The sequence below is a fragment of the Opisthorchis viverrini genome (assembly GCF_000715545.1).
Source record: "Opisthorchis viverrini unplaced genomic scaffold opera_v5_27, whole genome shotgun sequence".
Classification (NCBI taxonomy): Eukaryota; Metazoa; Platyhelminthes; class Trematoda; order Opisthorchiida; family Opisthorchiidae; genus Opisthorchis; species Opisthorchis viverrini.
Window position 1 is genome coordinate 1,839,175 of NW_008751682.1, and position 16,095 is coordinate 1,855,269.

A 16,095-nucleotide genomic window follows, 5' to 3' on the forward strand; every position below is an offset into this window, starting at 1 on the left:
GTAAGTTTTTGTGACATTAATATCATTACTCACTTTGAGACTAAATCATTTCAATCATTATACCAATGCGTTCAATATATCGAAACCTCAAAACTTTTAAAGGATTCAATTTAGAATTAGGCAGCAAACCATTAGCAGTGACACAGAAGCAATCCTATAATTATCTATTGAGCAGAATTCCGCTAGTTGTGGTTTCCCCGATGCTGGTTTCATTGTCTCCTGCGCTGGGCAACCTACTCACTAGCGTTCCATCCCCCGTTCCATCCCATCATAAGTTTACTGGTCAAAAGTGGAACTGCGCGTGTAACCAACAACCCTAGGTAGAGTAGTGTTGCATTGTTGAAACGTACATCTGACCGCATCTCATACGTACTATTGGTCACTCTGCCGGCATAGTAGTTCGACCCCATGGATAGACGGTTTTTGTTCTGATTGTTTGGCACCCACGTGAGCATTCTTTTCGGCTTCTTCTGGATTTCATTTTTTCCGGTCTAGAGGTTCTGTGGTTTCCACACTGAAAACGTTTCCCATGTGACTTCACTTGGTATCACATTGGATATGTGCAACTAAGCTGCTCAGTTAAATAATAAACCACAAGCAGTGCTAATATGTTTTATTGGGTTTTCACGCACCGAAAAGCAGACACATCTTATCAAAGTTACATGCCTCACTGGTAAGGCTATATTATTTTTTGTACTGACCACGGCAGCAGTGCATATCCAAAGCTCTTGCTGGGACATCTGACATGCGAGGGAAGAATATTCCTACTACTCCACGAACACGTTGGACGCATCTGAATTTTCACGTCTGACCAGGCGAACGTGTTCACGCTTGAGTGATGTGATGGGCGTGCTCGACTCATCGAACGACGAACCAGTAACTGTCCGGCACAGCATTTGGATATTTTACATTTACTAGTTCTCCAGCACATATGTGCAGAGAGAATGCCAAACTACGTTATAGTTGCAAACTTGGACAAATATATAACCCCGGGATAACTAGCGGCCCTACTACTCCGAATCTCAAACATTCTAAATCATAGAAGTTCCCTTATATGGGCTCATAATGCATTGAGTTCAGGTAAGACATTAAAAGATGGGCTACGACGTAGCGAAATGTGTTGGCGATATTTTTAAGGTTACTGATATTTATGGCCCGAATTTCTTAAGTATATCTATGCAGCATAATCCTCTCAAAAACTGTGACTCGTGTAAGCCAAATGCAGATATTGCACGGAATAGAGAGGTGATAGCCTTTGGAAAGCGTAGAATGTCGTTCGTGCAATAAAGAAAGCTAGTGGCAATTTTCACAACTGCACCTTCTATGAATAGCACACAATCAAATTTCCGTCAAAATACTTTTGACAAAATTTCGTCTTTGATTCGAAGTGGCATTAGCCGGAACTATTGTTTTTTAATGTGGACGCTCCTACCTTCACATAACCTAACAAATGGATAATGTAGTGTGACAGGTAACGAATAAAAGTTGCTGTGATACTGATGATACCCGCCTTTTATAGTCCCTCAAGGATCACTTCTTACCAGTGTCAACATACTGTTGGTTTTTTCATGGACGTCACTCCCAGGCCATGTAGAAAAATCAACCAATAGAAGCTGGGAGGACGTCATTATAGGTGTATTTCATCAAGCATCCAAGATTTCATGGCTATTTGCTAAGGACATTCCCAAACACTTAATTAACCTCAATAAAATATGCTTCCCGACGGAAAATTCAGTCGGTACGTTTGACCTAGTAGTTCGTGAAACACTGGATGCACCGAATCACTGTGCGGAGCAGTGCAATCTGCTTTCTTTCGAAAAGGGACTTGTATTTCCATAGGATGCAATTTACAAGACACTTTCCTAAACAGTTCACCGTTTAGTTAGATTTCAAAGACCATACGATCATGGGTTCAATTCCGGAGAAAGACCTATTTTTAAGCCGACGCACAATGCAATTACTCGATAGGTGTGCAAAGTTCAAATACCTCTGTCAGTAGCCAGTGTCCGGAAGCAGGACGGAAGTAGGTCAGGAGGCGCTTGTAGGCAGTTATATGAGTCATATTAGTTTTGTTGCTTGAAAATTGTTCTCCGTCCTGCCCACTGTGAACCCAGTTGACTGCCCACTAGCTACTTCTTCTGAACGGCCGAGATCCAACGACAGTCTTGGTGACACATAAGCATGAGCAATGAGCCAATGTGCTGCATACCCTAGATGGCAATTGCGATCCATGCTGTAAAATAGTGGACGAATCCCAAAAAAATAACGTCGGAAACATTTATGTAACATAACATAGAGCTCGCAAGTTTCCTAAGATATCAGAAAAGTGATTAAGCTTGTGAATTCATTTCCAACAAATGTGAACCCATTAACTATCTGTAATCTCAACGGTTTGGTAGTGGACATCCTAACCTAAAAGGTTTACGAAATTTGTTCCGAATTTCCCACTGTAGCTCTATGTATCTACACATCATATATTTAAAAGGCACGAGAGTCATATTTGGATATTAGTGGCTTTGTGTGTTTTGAAAACATATCCGATGTGGATGAAGGAAAACCAGTGTTACAGCATGGACTGCTCTAGACTGTCCACTTTGACTTATTTATGACTTCAAACAGATAGTGAAGCTCCGAAAGAGCGGAACAGAGATATTTTTCTGGGAGTTTGTCGAAATATTGGTAGCTCGGGTTCGTTTATCGAATAGTTATCCGTTAGCTGAGCTTGATAATTGACTTGCAAATACTTGATTAGCAAGCTGGATAAATAAATCAACAATCATCATTACCTGGCTTCTAAATAAAAAGCTGAGCGAATTGCTTGCCAGAGCAGCACTTTAGAGGAAATTCTCAAGCGTTCTGAAAATCTGAGTTCACCTAAACCATAATATGTGAATAAAAGTTACAATTCTTCACAAGTTGTCATCTACGTGACTTGGAGTTTGAAGTGTTTAACCGAACCTTCTGAACAGGGTTTGCAGCGAAGTCATTCAAGGATGTCGGTCGTTCTCCTCATAAATCAAGTTGCCTACCGCACACCGTGTGTTGTAAATTTTAGCCCAAGACTAGAAACAGTGATCAACATAATTATATACTGCATCGAAGTTATATGCAGTGATGAAGAGTTTTATCCTAAGGCACTGCAGCAGGAAATGGCTTTATAATCATTTCGACGAGCGGATGTTCAATGGTTTGTCATAGGTGTTATGTGAAATTACTACGTAGCGTAGATGCCATAAAAACGAGTTACTTCAGTGTTTTTTCCCTTTTTTCTCTGGAAATAGCAAAGGTGCTGGTGTTCGTGTGGACGTCATCCCCTTAGTTTAATTCAAAAAAGTTACAGGCATAATTTTAATGAAAAATATCACTAGTCTAATAGGCGTAATAATAATCCTCATCCGTGTGTTTGTCGCTCAGTGATGGCTCGTACCATAAATTTCACTCAGAACACTACCTTGAATGGAATAAAATTAGTATGTTCGTTAATAGCCCTACAGATTCTATGATCCAACCGCTGTCACCAAAACAACAACGCTTTTCATAGCGCACAGTAGAGAGCTGGTAGTGAATGTGTTTTGGGCATGCGCTTCAGGGTCACCGTTTTTCAGAGCGACCCACCTGGCGAGGAATTTTTCAGCATTCCTTACTGCTTACACTCAGTGTGGATAATTTGGCTAGATTTGCTCCATACTTACAAAAGACATACTTTTGCTGAACATAGTCATTCGCCTTTTTAAGGAGGGATCTCGGTTAAACAAGATGTTTTTGCTATGATTGGCTTCATGACAATCCTTCTCCTCAACGTATTAATCCACTGACCTTGAAGTTTTATGACTGAAAGAATCTGGGAAGCGCACTGCCTCCGCATCAATCTCAATAAGGACGTAACGCAAACCTATCTCAAGCCAAATTTGATAGCTGAAAATATTGCCATGTAAATCTCTCAGAAATGTTTAGATTCTGATCTTAGAACGGGTTTTATGGACGACTTAGTAAGACACTAACAACTGATTTAGGCCGTACGATGGAAAAAACTTTCCGAAATTTCTGCTGGGAGTCTGGCCTGCAAGTAGTATGCAAGCGGAACTTGGACTGAACAGCTGAATTTGGTTTTGGAACAGTGAAGTAAACAAAAGACTCGTGAACTTAGGCTACTTACCATACCTCCGGCTGTTTATGCATAGCAGATAAATAGGCTCAGTTCGCTGGATAGTGCAATTCAAACTCCGGCGCAATGGTGTTCATGATCCGCGTTAAGAACAATCCTTATTGTGTGAACCAGCTTTCAGCCGACAGGCTTCAATTTCCATATTAAGGCCGTGCTAGAATCCGCTTCTTAAAAAATAATGTGTACGCACCCCCTACTGCAGGCAAAACATTCATAGGGAGATTAATATTCTAGTCTTGCACGACAGTGTGATGAAATTGAGCAACATGTTCCACATGTACACCTGTTTTTCACCAGAAGATATATAACTCGTGTGACGTGAATATAGATACAACTTACGTCAAAGTTTCAAAGTCTTGATGGATCAGTAATTCCACTACGTGCTGCAATCGGAAGCGCCTTGGCACTAGTACATTTTAAACTCTTTGAATGGTAATCATTTTTGTGCACTTCAGTCGTTTCTTCTCCCTTCCATTCAGGGTGAACTAATGACCGCTCCGATTGGCATACCAACGAAGATCACACATTTCCTTCTGGCTTTCATGTACGACACAGGGTGAGTAACTTTATCTTACTAGTCTTTAATTTCACACGTTAAACCACCCTAAAAGTTACACAACAAAGATGACTTTGTTTATTCTAATCTGTTTCTGTGTTTTTAAGCTCAGTTATTTCATAGCTGGCACTAGGAGTTTTTCATCAAGGAAAAGTCCCGCTATTGTAATGCGTTCTTTTGTGGAAAACAAACTGTAAACGTAAGTTTGCATTGTTGCAACCAGAGTGCAAAGAAAAAGGAATCACAGCGTGCTTTTCCAATAAATACGGTCGCAAGTCACATCTCTCTCTACAAAAAACCAACCCAACCTTACTTCTGATATTTCAAAGACGCGCCAGGTGAGCTCAGTAACGAAATTTTATTAGTAGTTCCAAAGTGGTCGACAAATGTGCTATCATAAGCTGGAGTAGTTACCGGTGCGGTTTTTCTACAGGCATCGCTGAATAAAAGACCTTTGCTGCAGTAAATATCAATCACATCGAAAATAAAACCTAAACACGATATTTCTGTAAGAACGATAGCTGTAATTGTGTTTGGACAAAGCGTAAGTTGAAGCTAAAACGAATTGCGATAGTTCGGGTGCAAGATAAATACAGGGAAACTTCACATAATCAACCGCGAAACCATGTGAGCACAATATTTAAAAAGGAAAGCATCGCTCTGTACAGCAAAGTCACAGTCTCATTGATTAAGTGGAAATTTATTGACATAACCCACAGCACCGCTGAACAAACAATGTCACGCAGGGTGGGATGCCACCAAAAAGGTGCATTCCATATGACGTTTATCGGTAAAATTTTCACCATCCTTGGCAGCAACGCTAGAGGTAAATCTATCGCTCTGCTGATGTGAAACTATGTCCGTATATTTGAATAAAGACTCACAGCTGGAAGGAGAAAAATTGAAACACGCCGGTGAGCCTAACGTTAGCATACTACAAGTCTCCAGTGCTCAGTCAATCGGTCTAGATGGAAACCGGCGCAATGAGCGGCATTGTCATCGCTCAACCAAGCGAGCTTTCGGTGATGTCAGCCAAACTTCACGAAGTTTTACCCATCATTTGCACATGAAGCACAAAGATTCCTCGTACCACTCCAAATTGTTCTCTCTTTAGTCACACTCAGTAGAGATAAGGCTTTTCGCCATTTTGAAATAAGCAGAGAAACAACGCTGGATAGCTGGGTATGGTCCAGCTATCCTCAATTTTGGATCTGAATGCAGTTCTTTAGGAAGTACCGTCAGCTTCAACAGGTATCCGCCTCTTAATCATCTCAATGTAAATTTTCTCGTTCTAGCCAAAACCAGAAAATGTCTCAGATCCTACGCTCAAAAAGGCCAAGACCCGTGGCCCAACAGCAACACAGCCGTTGCCGTAGTCTGATGTAAGGTTCTATAAAGACCCAACGATGACATAATTCGCTCAAAGTAGCACCCACAATTCCAGCCTTGGACATTCGCGCATTGACCGAATCCGTCAAACTACTCCACCGAGATACGTAAACCTTGCAGTGTCGCCCCATGAGTGTAAACAAGGTAGCGTGACTTTGTGGCTTTCTGCTGCGATACATAAGGAGAAGGATTGAATGAACATGGTCAACTCGTCCAGCCAGACTTGCACTTCTACCCGGTCCCCATAAATGAGTGACGTTGCCTAAATATACCGTGGCATCATGGATCTCGCTTACATAGATCTAAACGGCGATGCATTGGAGGACATCCAGCATTCGTTAGTTCATTACTGATGATGTTAAACAAAAATGGAGAGACTGAGCTCCCTTGGAACACCGTTGAACACTACTGAGGAAGCTTTTGGTAAAGTTCTTATACGTGAATATATTCACAAAATTCTCCAGTACACCCTGTTGTACAAGCGCGTTGCAAAGAAACAGCTGACCGATGGGATCGAACACACTCTTCTACTTAAGGAAAATCGTGGTTTTAAGACGCTTAAACGCATGCCACTGCTCTCTTACATGACAGAGTCCGAAGATATAGTCCAAATAGCCTCTTCCTGGAAGGAATCCTGATTGTCATCCTCGGGTCTTGTCTTCATGCGCCTTTGTTAGGCGACGTGAAATAAGCAACGGAAAGCTTCTAGCTACAATAAAGGTCAGGATAATTTCTCTGTGATGGCCAGTGCCTCCGGAAACGGACTCCACAGCCAATTCACTCAGTTTGGTTGGGACAATTCCGGGCCTGTTGAGAGTATCAGCTGAAAACATTCCACACTCACCCGGACTTTCTAGCTTCCTCCATGGCCTCAAATTTTTGGACCTACCAAGCATCTCCATCCACGCAAATGCTTATTTTTATCTCACGCCTGAACATTTCTCAAGTTTTATTGTACTGTCAGCCAGTAAGAATGAGCATCCGAGCTTCAGAAAATTTTACTGTTACTGCTGGTTCACTCCTCGATATACCCACATACGTCATTCCACAAGTACAACCTGTCATGCTAAATGGCCCTACCTGTTACTTTTTCGGGGCCAAATTTATAGAATGTTGACTTGCATGCTTCATATAAGTCAGTATACTAGCCCCCCAATTACCACCCTGAAAAATCTTTTACTATTTGAAAATTCATTTTCAGTGAGTCTCCAGAGAAGAATATTCTCTACCGTCTACTTGTTGTAAATCCGTGACAGAACTGACTCAAAGTAACATGTTTCCTTCTGCTGAACATTTTAGTTGGTACGATGTTAGTGGTGCCCACGCAACTGTGCCTACATGGGGACTACTAGCCGGAGAAGAGTTTGTGACGAAATCGTGCTATGATTTTGTGAAATTGCAACAACAAAGGTTAGTGCTCTTTATTCAAGTTTCACGCAAACAATCCATGTTACCTACTGTCCACACTGTAAGCGAAACCTATGAACTGGAATTTGCCTACGAGGTGTTCTACTACGGAAACTTGTCTCACATTTGACCGCTGCACTTCACTCTGCGACCGATAATCCAGTGGCTCGTTTTACACCCAATACATGCGAATATACATAGAATACCTAGTAGTTGTTTCCAAATTTACAATGTACCAACCATGAGACCAGTCACAAAGCTAACAGTCACTATATTAGTTTTTGTCAAGACTTCTGTGGATTTCCTTAGTCATTTTTTTCTATTTTCGTCCTTGATTTGGTAATTATGGATAGATGCTCCATTCTAATCACCAAATGAACACAATTTTATTCTCGGCCGTCCGTTCGTCTTGTTCAGAAATAACCCTCCGAGTCCATTTTGCGGGTGGCCCGAATACAATATACCTGCCTGTCTACCAGATCGCAGTGGTTACGGATTGTGTGACATCAGTCCAATCAAGGCACTGGCATATCACGCACACAATGTTGACCGTCCTAAAATGAATCAACTGTTAAAGCAATACAATTTTGGTGGGAGATATTTACAGATAAACAACTGTCCAATAATTACGGTAAGTTAATCCTTACGATGGAAGATTCATCTGCCCAGAGTTTTAACCGTTTCGACAGTGGTCGCTTCCATTACTTTTCTTAACCAAATGGCATAAACTGATCTTCGGTTGAGTGTTTTCGCAGGTGTCAAACCAAAATTCTGTGTGATGTACGTTCGTCCAAACAATGCGTCAGCTCAGTGTAGTCCCAGTGTGATGAAATATATAAGGTAACATGTAATTATTGTCAGTAAAGGCCAGCACTGCCTGTTTCTAACCCTTAATGTGTGATGCGGTACACTGATAAATCTTAACTGCTATGATTCTGACGTCGAGACAATTACTCAGAGACAATCCTGCTGGCATTCGCCGTGAGCAGTGAGGAATTAACCGCAACACTGAAAAAACTCCCAACAGTTATGGTGTTTCCTGGTATGCATCTGAACTGTTTGAATCCAAGCAAGTGACTTTTGCCTGTGGTAAAATGACGTAGACAATGCCTCAAAAAGCTGGCGGGTGCGGCTGTGAGTCCGGCTTGTCGAAGTTGGCTTTTTTTCTATTGGTATAGTTTTCAAACCGGATGCTTCGTTGTGCCGTGGGTACAAAGCACAATAATCACCAGGTGGTGTCGGGAACAAGACCTGGCATATTCGTAAGATAGAAGATAGAATTCTGGTCAAAATTTTTTCCGACATAAAAGTCATTAGTTGGGTTTATTCGCTCAGAATGACACCCATTAATTGCATCGCGCTCTGAGTAAAAAAATTACATTGCGTAGTTTGCTGCTGAAGTAACTGAAACTGAACTTTAATGTTTCTAAATTCGATTACAGGATAGGAGGAAAGAAGAACTCTGGTATAGGTTTGGCCATGTGTGCACTCAGGAAATCAATATTGATTCAGGTAAGTTCGGCCTTTTCACTGGATGGATTCTCACAAACCAATAAAAACCTAGAACGCTTCCAATAAGCTCAGCCGGTTTACCAATGATCACCCGCAGAATAATGTAAATGAAATTAATAGCTTCACTCTGTCATTGATTTGTCATTGAATTATCTCCTAGATAAAGGTCTTTTTTTCCTCTCAAAGTCAAATCGCTTAGCTAGTTTTTGTCACCTGCATCAGTGTGTCAACAAAAGTCCCTTGTACCTAGGATGTAATTACATTTTTCAACAACATCCGACTAAATGTGTATTCTTTCAAGAAATTCACTGAGACATTTGTCGGAGTTATATGATGAACATACATAGAAATCATCACCCGCTGTCATTGCTATTATTGCACGCAATTAATGTACCTCCTACCAAGCCTAACCCGCATGGAAGAATAAAATGGATGAACCCTTTACAAGCAATTAATACTGAAAGAACTTTCAGGAGAACGTGAGAGATCAGAAATCCACCTAATAGTGTACTAATGACCAGACGTCTATGCGCATTTAAACTGGTCAACGTACAGGCATTTGAAGAGTTCATAAGACACAAGGTGAACAACTTCCTTGTCCACGTAGGTAATTCAGTGCTGCAGATGGTACGAACGAATCAGGTATTTTGTGTTTTCAGGTCAGCAATGCATACATTTTGGTTGACAACCCCAAATTGCAGAGTTAGGAGGACGGAGAAGATCGGAAGGATTCCCGGAAGTAAACGGGTCATTGTGTCAAGCAGTTTTTCCCAACAGTGTGGTGGAATTACGATGTCAAAATCTGTGCGGAAAACTTCCAATTAAATGAATCAGTTCGAGCTGAGAAGTCATCCCTTAAGAAACCGGCCAAAACCGAACTACGCGATGTGCACTGATTGCTATAAAAACTGCAGGTGGCCAGCAACCCATTTTCAACAGGCAACGAGAGGATGGTGTGAGTTCTCCGTCCCAGAAGTTCCTGAGAAGCCCTTGGCTGACAAACGACGACGAAAATGGGCATTCGCAGAGGATTTAGACGTCTCAGACTGAACGGTATGGAAACTACCACATAGCTTGCTTTGGTTTTCATCCAACGGGGTTTCACAGGTCAACAAAAATCTTAGTAAAGTATTGGGGTTCCATTGCGTCCAGCAAAATTTTGGGACATACACGTCCTGTACAGGAACCTAATGTCGGTCATATTGCATTCAAGTCGGGAAAATGTGACGGGAAAGTCGTTAGGATGGTCATTTTTACGTTTTATATTCGTTCGTTTCCACAGGGAAATACACTTCGTACGATCTTTAGTGGCTTTCCCCAAGAAAGGCGGTCGTGTGAGTTTCGAAGCAGGTTAGCTTGCAACCACACTTACAGGTGACTAACATTCGAAGAGAACATTTATCAGAGGTTGTTTGATGCCAAACAAGCGGATGCGGTTGCTTTTAATAAGGGCAAGAGAGGAACAATTAAGAAAGCCCTGCTTTTAGCACTTTTCGTAGATTTAAGTATTGGAGAGTGATGTAAATTTCAACTACGAACTCCCTGAAAGTTACTGTGGCTTTTGTTGCATTGATTTTGCTTTTGGTGAACTGACATGGTTTCATTCTGTCAGGTTTGTGTAACGCTCAACAACTTTGCCAATTCCCAGGAGCTCTCCAGAACTTTGCCATGGAAGAATTTGGAAGCAACTCAATTTGTCTGGACCATGATCGCCAAGATCCATGGAGGATTCAAACCGAAATTGGGTTCAGTGATCTGAAAATGCTGGGTGCTTCGTGTCATCGTGTAAGTTGCAGTTGTTCCAAGCAATTAGGATTTCATGAACAGGACAATCGGTGTCGATGATGTAGTTGATGATCTGCCATCTGAATTCCAGACCAGTTACCACCATTTCTCAGGAAATCGTCATTGGTTGATTGTGTTTATATGTTTTTTTGTGAATAGCCAATTGCTCTTCTGCTTCTCAAAAATCGCGGTGGTCCCTTGTTGAAACGTGAGGCGTTGTGGCTTATATCTTTTGCATTATAATGAGGCCTGAGGCCTGTTTCAGCTCTGACTGTCGATGTAATCGAAATAGGTTTCCAAAAGGTCCGTCAGCTGAAATTTATCGGATACGGGTCTCAATGAACGAGTTTGTAAAAAGCCTTTTGTTCTTTGTCGTTGAACTTCTTAATGTTGTAGTATGTACCTATAAACATAAAACGTATCCAAATAAATAGCATTTTGTCAATTAGGTTGTCTGGAGCAACACCACTGATTTTTTCCTGAGTGCTTAGCCCCCTCCCTTTAGTTCTAGGCTTGTGACTGTCCGTTTGGAAACCTACTGATAGGAACATCCAAGAATGCAAGTTTCTTATCACTTGCTTCTTTGTCATTGGTATCTCATCACAAAAGTTGCTTTTGTTACCTGACTTGTGCGCTAAATATCATTCAGCTTGATGACGAAAAAGTCGTCCAGGCACGAATCCATATTCTGAAATTTATGTTCCAGCTTTAGTACTGCAACATCTGCAAATCACTGAATTACAAAGATCACATTGAAACTCACCGCAGCCATCTGGACAATTTCTCGCTTAATCTGAAGTGTGTAGTTGATTATTATGCACATGTCTTATTTCTCTACCGACCCATTGCATGTTTGGTTAATCATCTAGATCTATCGATAGAAATTTTCAAATTTCCCCATAGTTTCTTTTGATGTCCCTTGGAGTGGAAGGACTCTTTGGAATCACCTACTTTCTTTATGCCTCCGGAGCAGTGTATTCACGTTACGTCCAGCTAGGTCATTGGTTTTTATTCTATAGTGCTCTTCTGTGATCCTTTAAATGGTCCAGAAACACCCTAAACGGGACATGTAGCCGGAATCCAGGTGAGCCTCGCGTCAAAATCAAATTGGTAGTTCGCTAAGCCCGAAGTTCCCTTTTGTTATTACTGATTATTTGTCGTAAGTAGATATCGTTGAATATAACTTTTACTTTATTAACACAATCCACTTGATCCATGAGAACAAATAAAGGACGTCGACGTACAGAAATGCGGTCATCTGTTGAAAACCACCAATAAGCGAAGTGAAATCAATCCAGCCTGCTTACCAATAAAGGTAATGGCGGCCCAGATCAACAAAGTTCAAAAGTGTGCTAGAATAGGCTTGCGGAAGAAACATTGGAATGTATATTAAATTAATCGATTTTCTAACTGGACTGATAAACAAACCGATATCTGGAAGACCCAAACTAATCAGGTGGTGAATAGCTAATAATCACAGGAAGCAAGCAAACCTAATTTTCGCGATCACGTTAGCCTTACTGGCTGATCTTCTGAGGGAACGATGCACGAGATTTGCTACGCCCAGGTTTTTTATCAGATATCTACAGTGGTCGTGACAATTCACGAAATGACCACTTAATTATTCGTCAGTACACAGAGTATCTGACTACATTAACGTATTTCCAGAACTAAGCAAACACGAGCTAAAGCCAACACTAATATTTGGTCAGATGTAAGTGCGCCAAAATAGGGGAAATGTGTGCCCCTGGAGGATCTTTTTGCTGGATCATTTCATCTGATAATGATAGCCTGATTAACTAGTTCATCTATGCTTTACTGCTCATTGCGGGAAGAAATTCGGCAACAGAGTACCAAGTCCTAAATAACCTAATTCTGTGATCACAACTAGATTTAGCCTAAAGAATGTCGACATTATGAAAACCAAAATCCGCCATCTTGTGCATTTTGACATTTCCGTAACATTTTTTCAGCACCGATGCGTTCGAGGCTCGGGGTTGGAGGTCACAATTGGTAATTCCACATACACCTGTCCACTTGAGGGAGGCTCAATCAAACTAAACGTGGAAGCGCCTTCTGGTAGACTGCTTGGATCAGTGCACTGCCCAATCTGTGAGACACTGTGTCCGGTAAGTTTGTCAGGTCCGACCGCTATTATTCACTGCTCAAGAACGACCACAGGAATGTAGAACTAATTGATGGCTATTGTAGCGATTTAGTACTCTTAATACTTCTCGTCATCACGAGGCAGCAAATTGGGATATGTACAATAAGAGTTGGCATTCAAATTACAAACAATAGCATACGTGCATACCACTCATTCTGCTTGGATCATTGCGAAGGCTCTTTATCGATAGCTTTTAGCTTAGATACCAACTCAATAATGTGACTAAAAGTGCTTCCTCGGGGAAAATGGCTTATTTCCAAACACGCTGAAATACGCTTTACGACCAAATGTTAGTAATTGTATAAATGCTGGACATCATATTGAGCAAGTCTTATCTTTCAACGCCGCAGGATTTCTTCTGACTGAAGATGGCTTGTAAAAACTCAACTGTTTGTGGACAGCACAACAAAAGAATGAACAGTTGCAGTGTCATTTGGAATATTTCTCACGATTTACCTGTGCCCCATTACAGCTGCACAGAAACTCAAGTTACACCCTAAATTGTCCGAAGGCCAGGAACATTCGTATGGAGATAAATAAAGCAAGCAGGATAGGACATAAAAGTTTCCACAACATTTGATAGGTTCCATTCAAAACCAAGCACTCACACTAATCTCATGCGTGAAATTTTCTTCTTACAAGTTTCGACATTGATAGTTCTATCCCAATCGACAACCTCCAAATGCAGGATCACACAGGAAATCCCGTCAGTTGGCATAAAGGCTTTGAAGTAGGATTCTTCCAATAACAAAAATCCGTGCATAATGCGCCACGCCGGCGAAGACGTTTTTTGGGTGACACCCAAGACAGTACTACTCTACCGGTTCGCGGCTGCAACTCGCCGGACTAACCCGTATGTAACTGACAGATCAAAACAGAATTATGCTACTGACAGGTGTCAGAAGTAGTAAACTGATTTTTACATACGGATCTCACGGATTAAATTAGGGGGACCGGCTAACTACTTGCTACAAACTACATAATTTATGGACGACAAAAGCTTTTTTTCATTTTGAACAGAAAGTCTACTTAGGAAGCCAATTATTTTTTCCAAAAAAGCAGTTGAACGAATGGACCAGATGAATGCGGTCTGTCTTTATACATACGTGGATGGGAAGCACTTTCGTTGTTTGGCTTCATTACCGTGTACATTCCAGATGGAATTGTACGGCTGGAAGAACGCTGATCATTTCGGTACCTTAGCTGACCTTGAGCTTGCTCTCGTAGAGTAAGTGGGAAATGTGTGAATAACCATTGATGAGATTCACTGACATAGTAAATACGATTTACGTCTCCTTGAACGAGGATTATCGCATTCCTCTCTGAGTGAAGCGACAATCAATCAATTGGTTTTCTACTTGCTACTGACGCTGGCGAAACTTAGACTTATGGGTCAAAATCGCCAGAAAGATTTTCACATGCAAGTTATGGAAAGCTCTCACACTTCGCCAAAATTACTCTCAGTTGCATGGCTGATTTTTAAAGTAAGTTAAGCTTGCTTTAGTGAAAAGAACCTCAAAGTGAAATACTCACTTAAGCAATGAGACCAGAACTCATAAATGATCTCACTGATGTGGGCATTGCTGACCACACTTCGAATGAATTTGCCATGGTCAAAAGTGCTTTACGGTTACGCAAGTTAGGTCAAGTTACGATATCAGGTTCTGGTCAGTTTTTCGCAGTAGGTTTATCATAACACTCATTCCTTACCGAAACGTACCTGGATATATCAGTTTCATTACGTTATAACTGTATGCCATACTCCTGTAATTCAACTGGTGTCTCGTATACTGAACAGTGATTCTTTCTGGTACAGTAATCATCAAGGAAAGCGCATAACTGTTGGTTCTGAGCTTCTAAACACAAGACCGAAGGAGGAAATAAAAATTTTGGAGGAAAACCCCTGTCCTGAATTTCAACGCAGCAGTGAGGTGGTCATTGACGCGGAAATGACAACAGCAGTGTACCAATATTTTTGTACCTAGTGGGGTAAATGCCAATAGAATACTTCATTTTTCAAACAGCAAGATGTAACCGCTTCAGATGCATGTCCAGCCAACCATCTAAATCAGTTTCAGATCAGTGCGAACACATGAAGAGGTATGAAATACCTACGGATACGGTAATCAAAATGGGGAGGTGTATTATCCATGATGTGACAGCGTAATCAAGTGTACCGGAAGTAACACAGTGTCTATGAGACATTTCAGGCCAGAAGGTTTTCAGTGGTTCTCGAACCAACCAGAGGGGGGGGGGGTAAAAACCGATACATCTGACGTTGGCAACTATGTATTCTGTGTTTTCGAGCGGGTATGTTCAAACTATCGGATATCAGAACGCTTGTTGTCAATAATAGATGCGTTATAGTTTGTCGGGGCCGCAGCGTTATTTCTTTCCTGGTCTGCTAGAGGTCAACCAAAGCTAGCCCTTGTATGGAGGGGGCATTAAAATGTCCGAGACGTGGAGAAGGATAATGCAGTGGGATAAAGCAAGGCAGCTGCACGAACTAATTTGGAAAATGGTATCGGGAAGTCTGTATGTCTGTATTTCAACATATATATCGAAGGGCAGAGTAATCTAAAGGACAGTTTGTTTAGTCATCATCTTGCACACACAATGACTGAGTAGTTAGTGAACCAGCTTACGGACCGGAAGGACCGTCAATCAAGCCTAAATTAAGCATCTCAACTGCTACTGTCCAGGCTTGAGCAACAGGATAGTTTCCCAGCATTCACGCCTACTTCAGTCGGCATACAAGCCAGGCACCGAAAAAGGTTCTACGGCTACATACCTACAACGTTCACCTCATTTGGAGCTCCAGCCTGGGCTTAGGCCTTCTTTAATTTGATAAACTTGCCGCCTTTAATTTTCCCCGAGCTGCCAAGTCAGGTGGCACCCCTTCGCCCTTTCCTCACCGTAGGTGAGGAATATTTGTGGTCTGTCATATTTAGATCACTTTAATTTTCTTGAGAACAAGAGTACGTCCCAGAAAACCAGGACCAATCGATTTTCATCGCCATATTCGGAAAAGGTATATGAAGCAAGTGGTTCAACTGTACTACCATAAACCTGACGCCTCTCCCAACGCAGTTGATGGCTTCCACAATATTGCGA

At 41.5% G+C, this 16,095-nt stretch overlaps 1 protein-coding gene across 1 annotated transcript; it reads left to right on the top strand.

The window, feature by feature from the left end:
* Positions 1-7,383: 7,383 nt before the first annotated feature.
* Positions 7,384-8,148, top strand: T265_12957 (hypothetical protein; the record flags this gene model as incomplete). The annotated part of the gene is made up of 2 exons (XM_009166446.1): positions 7,384-7,520; positions 7,935-8,148. Coding segments are annotated over 2 exons (351 nt in total), but the record flags the coding sequence as incomplete, so codon positions are not given.
* Positions 8,149-16,095: the final 7,947 nt, after the last annotated feature.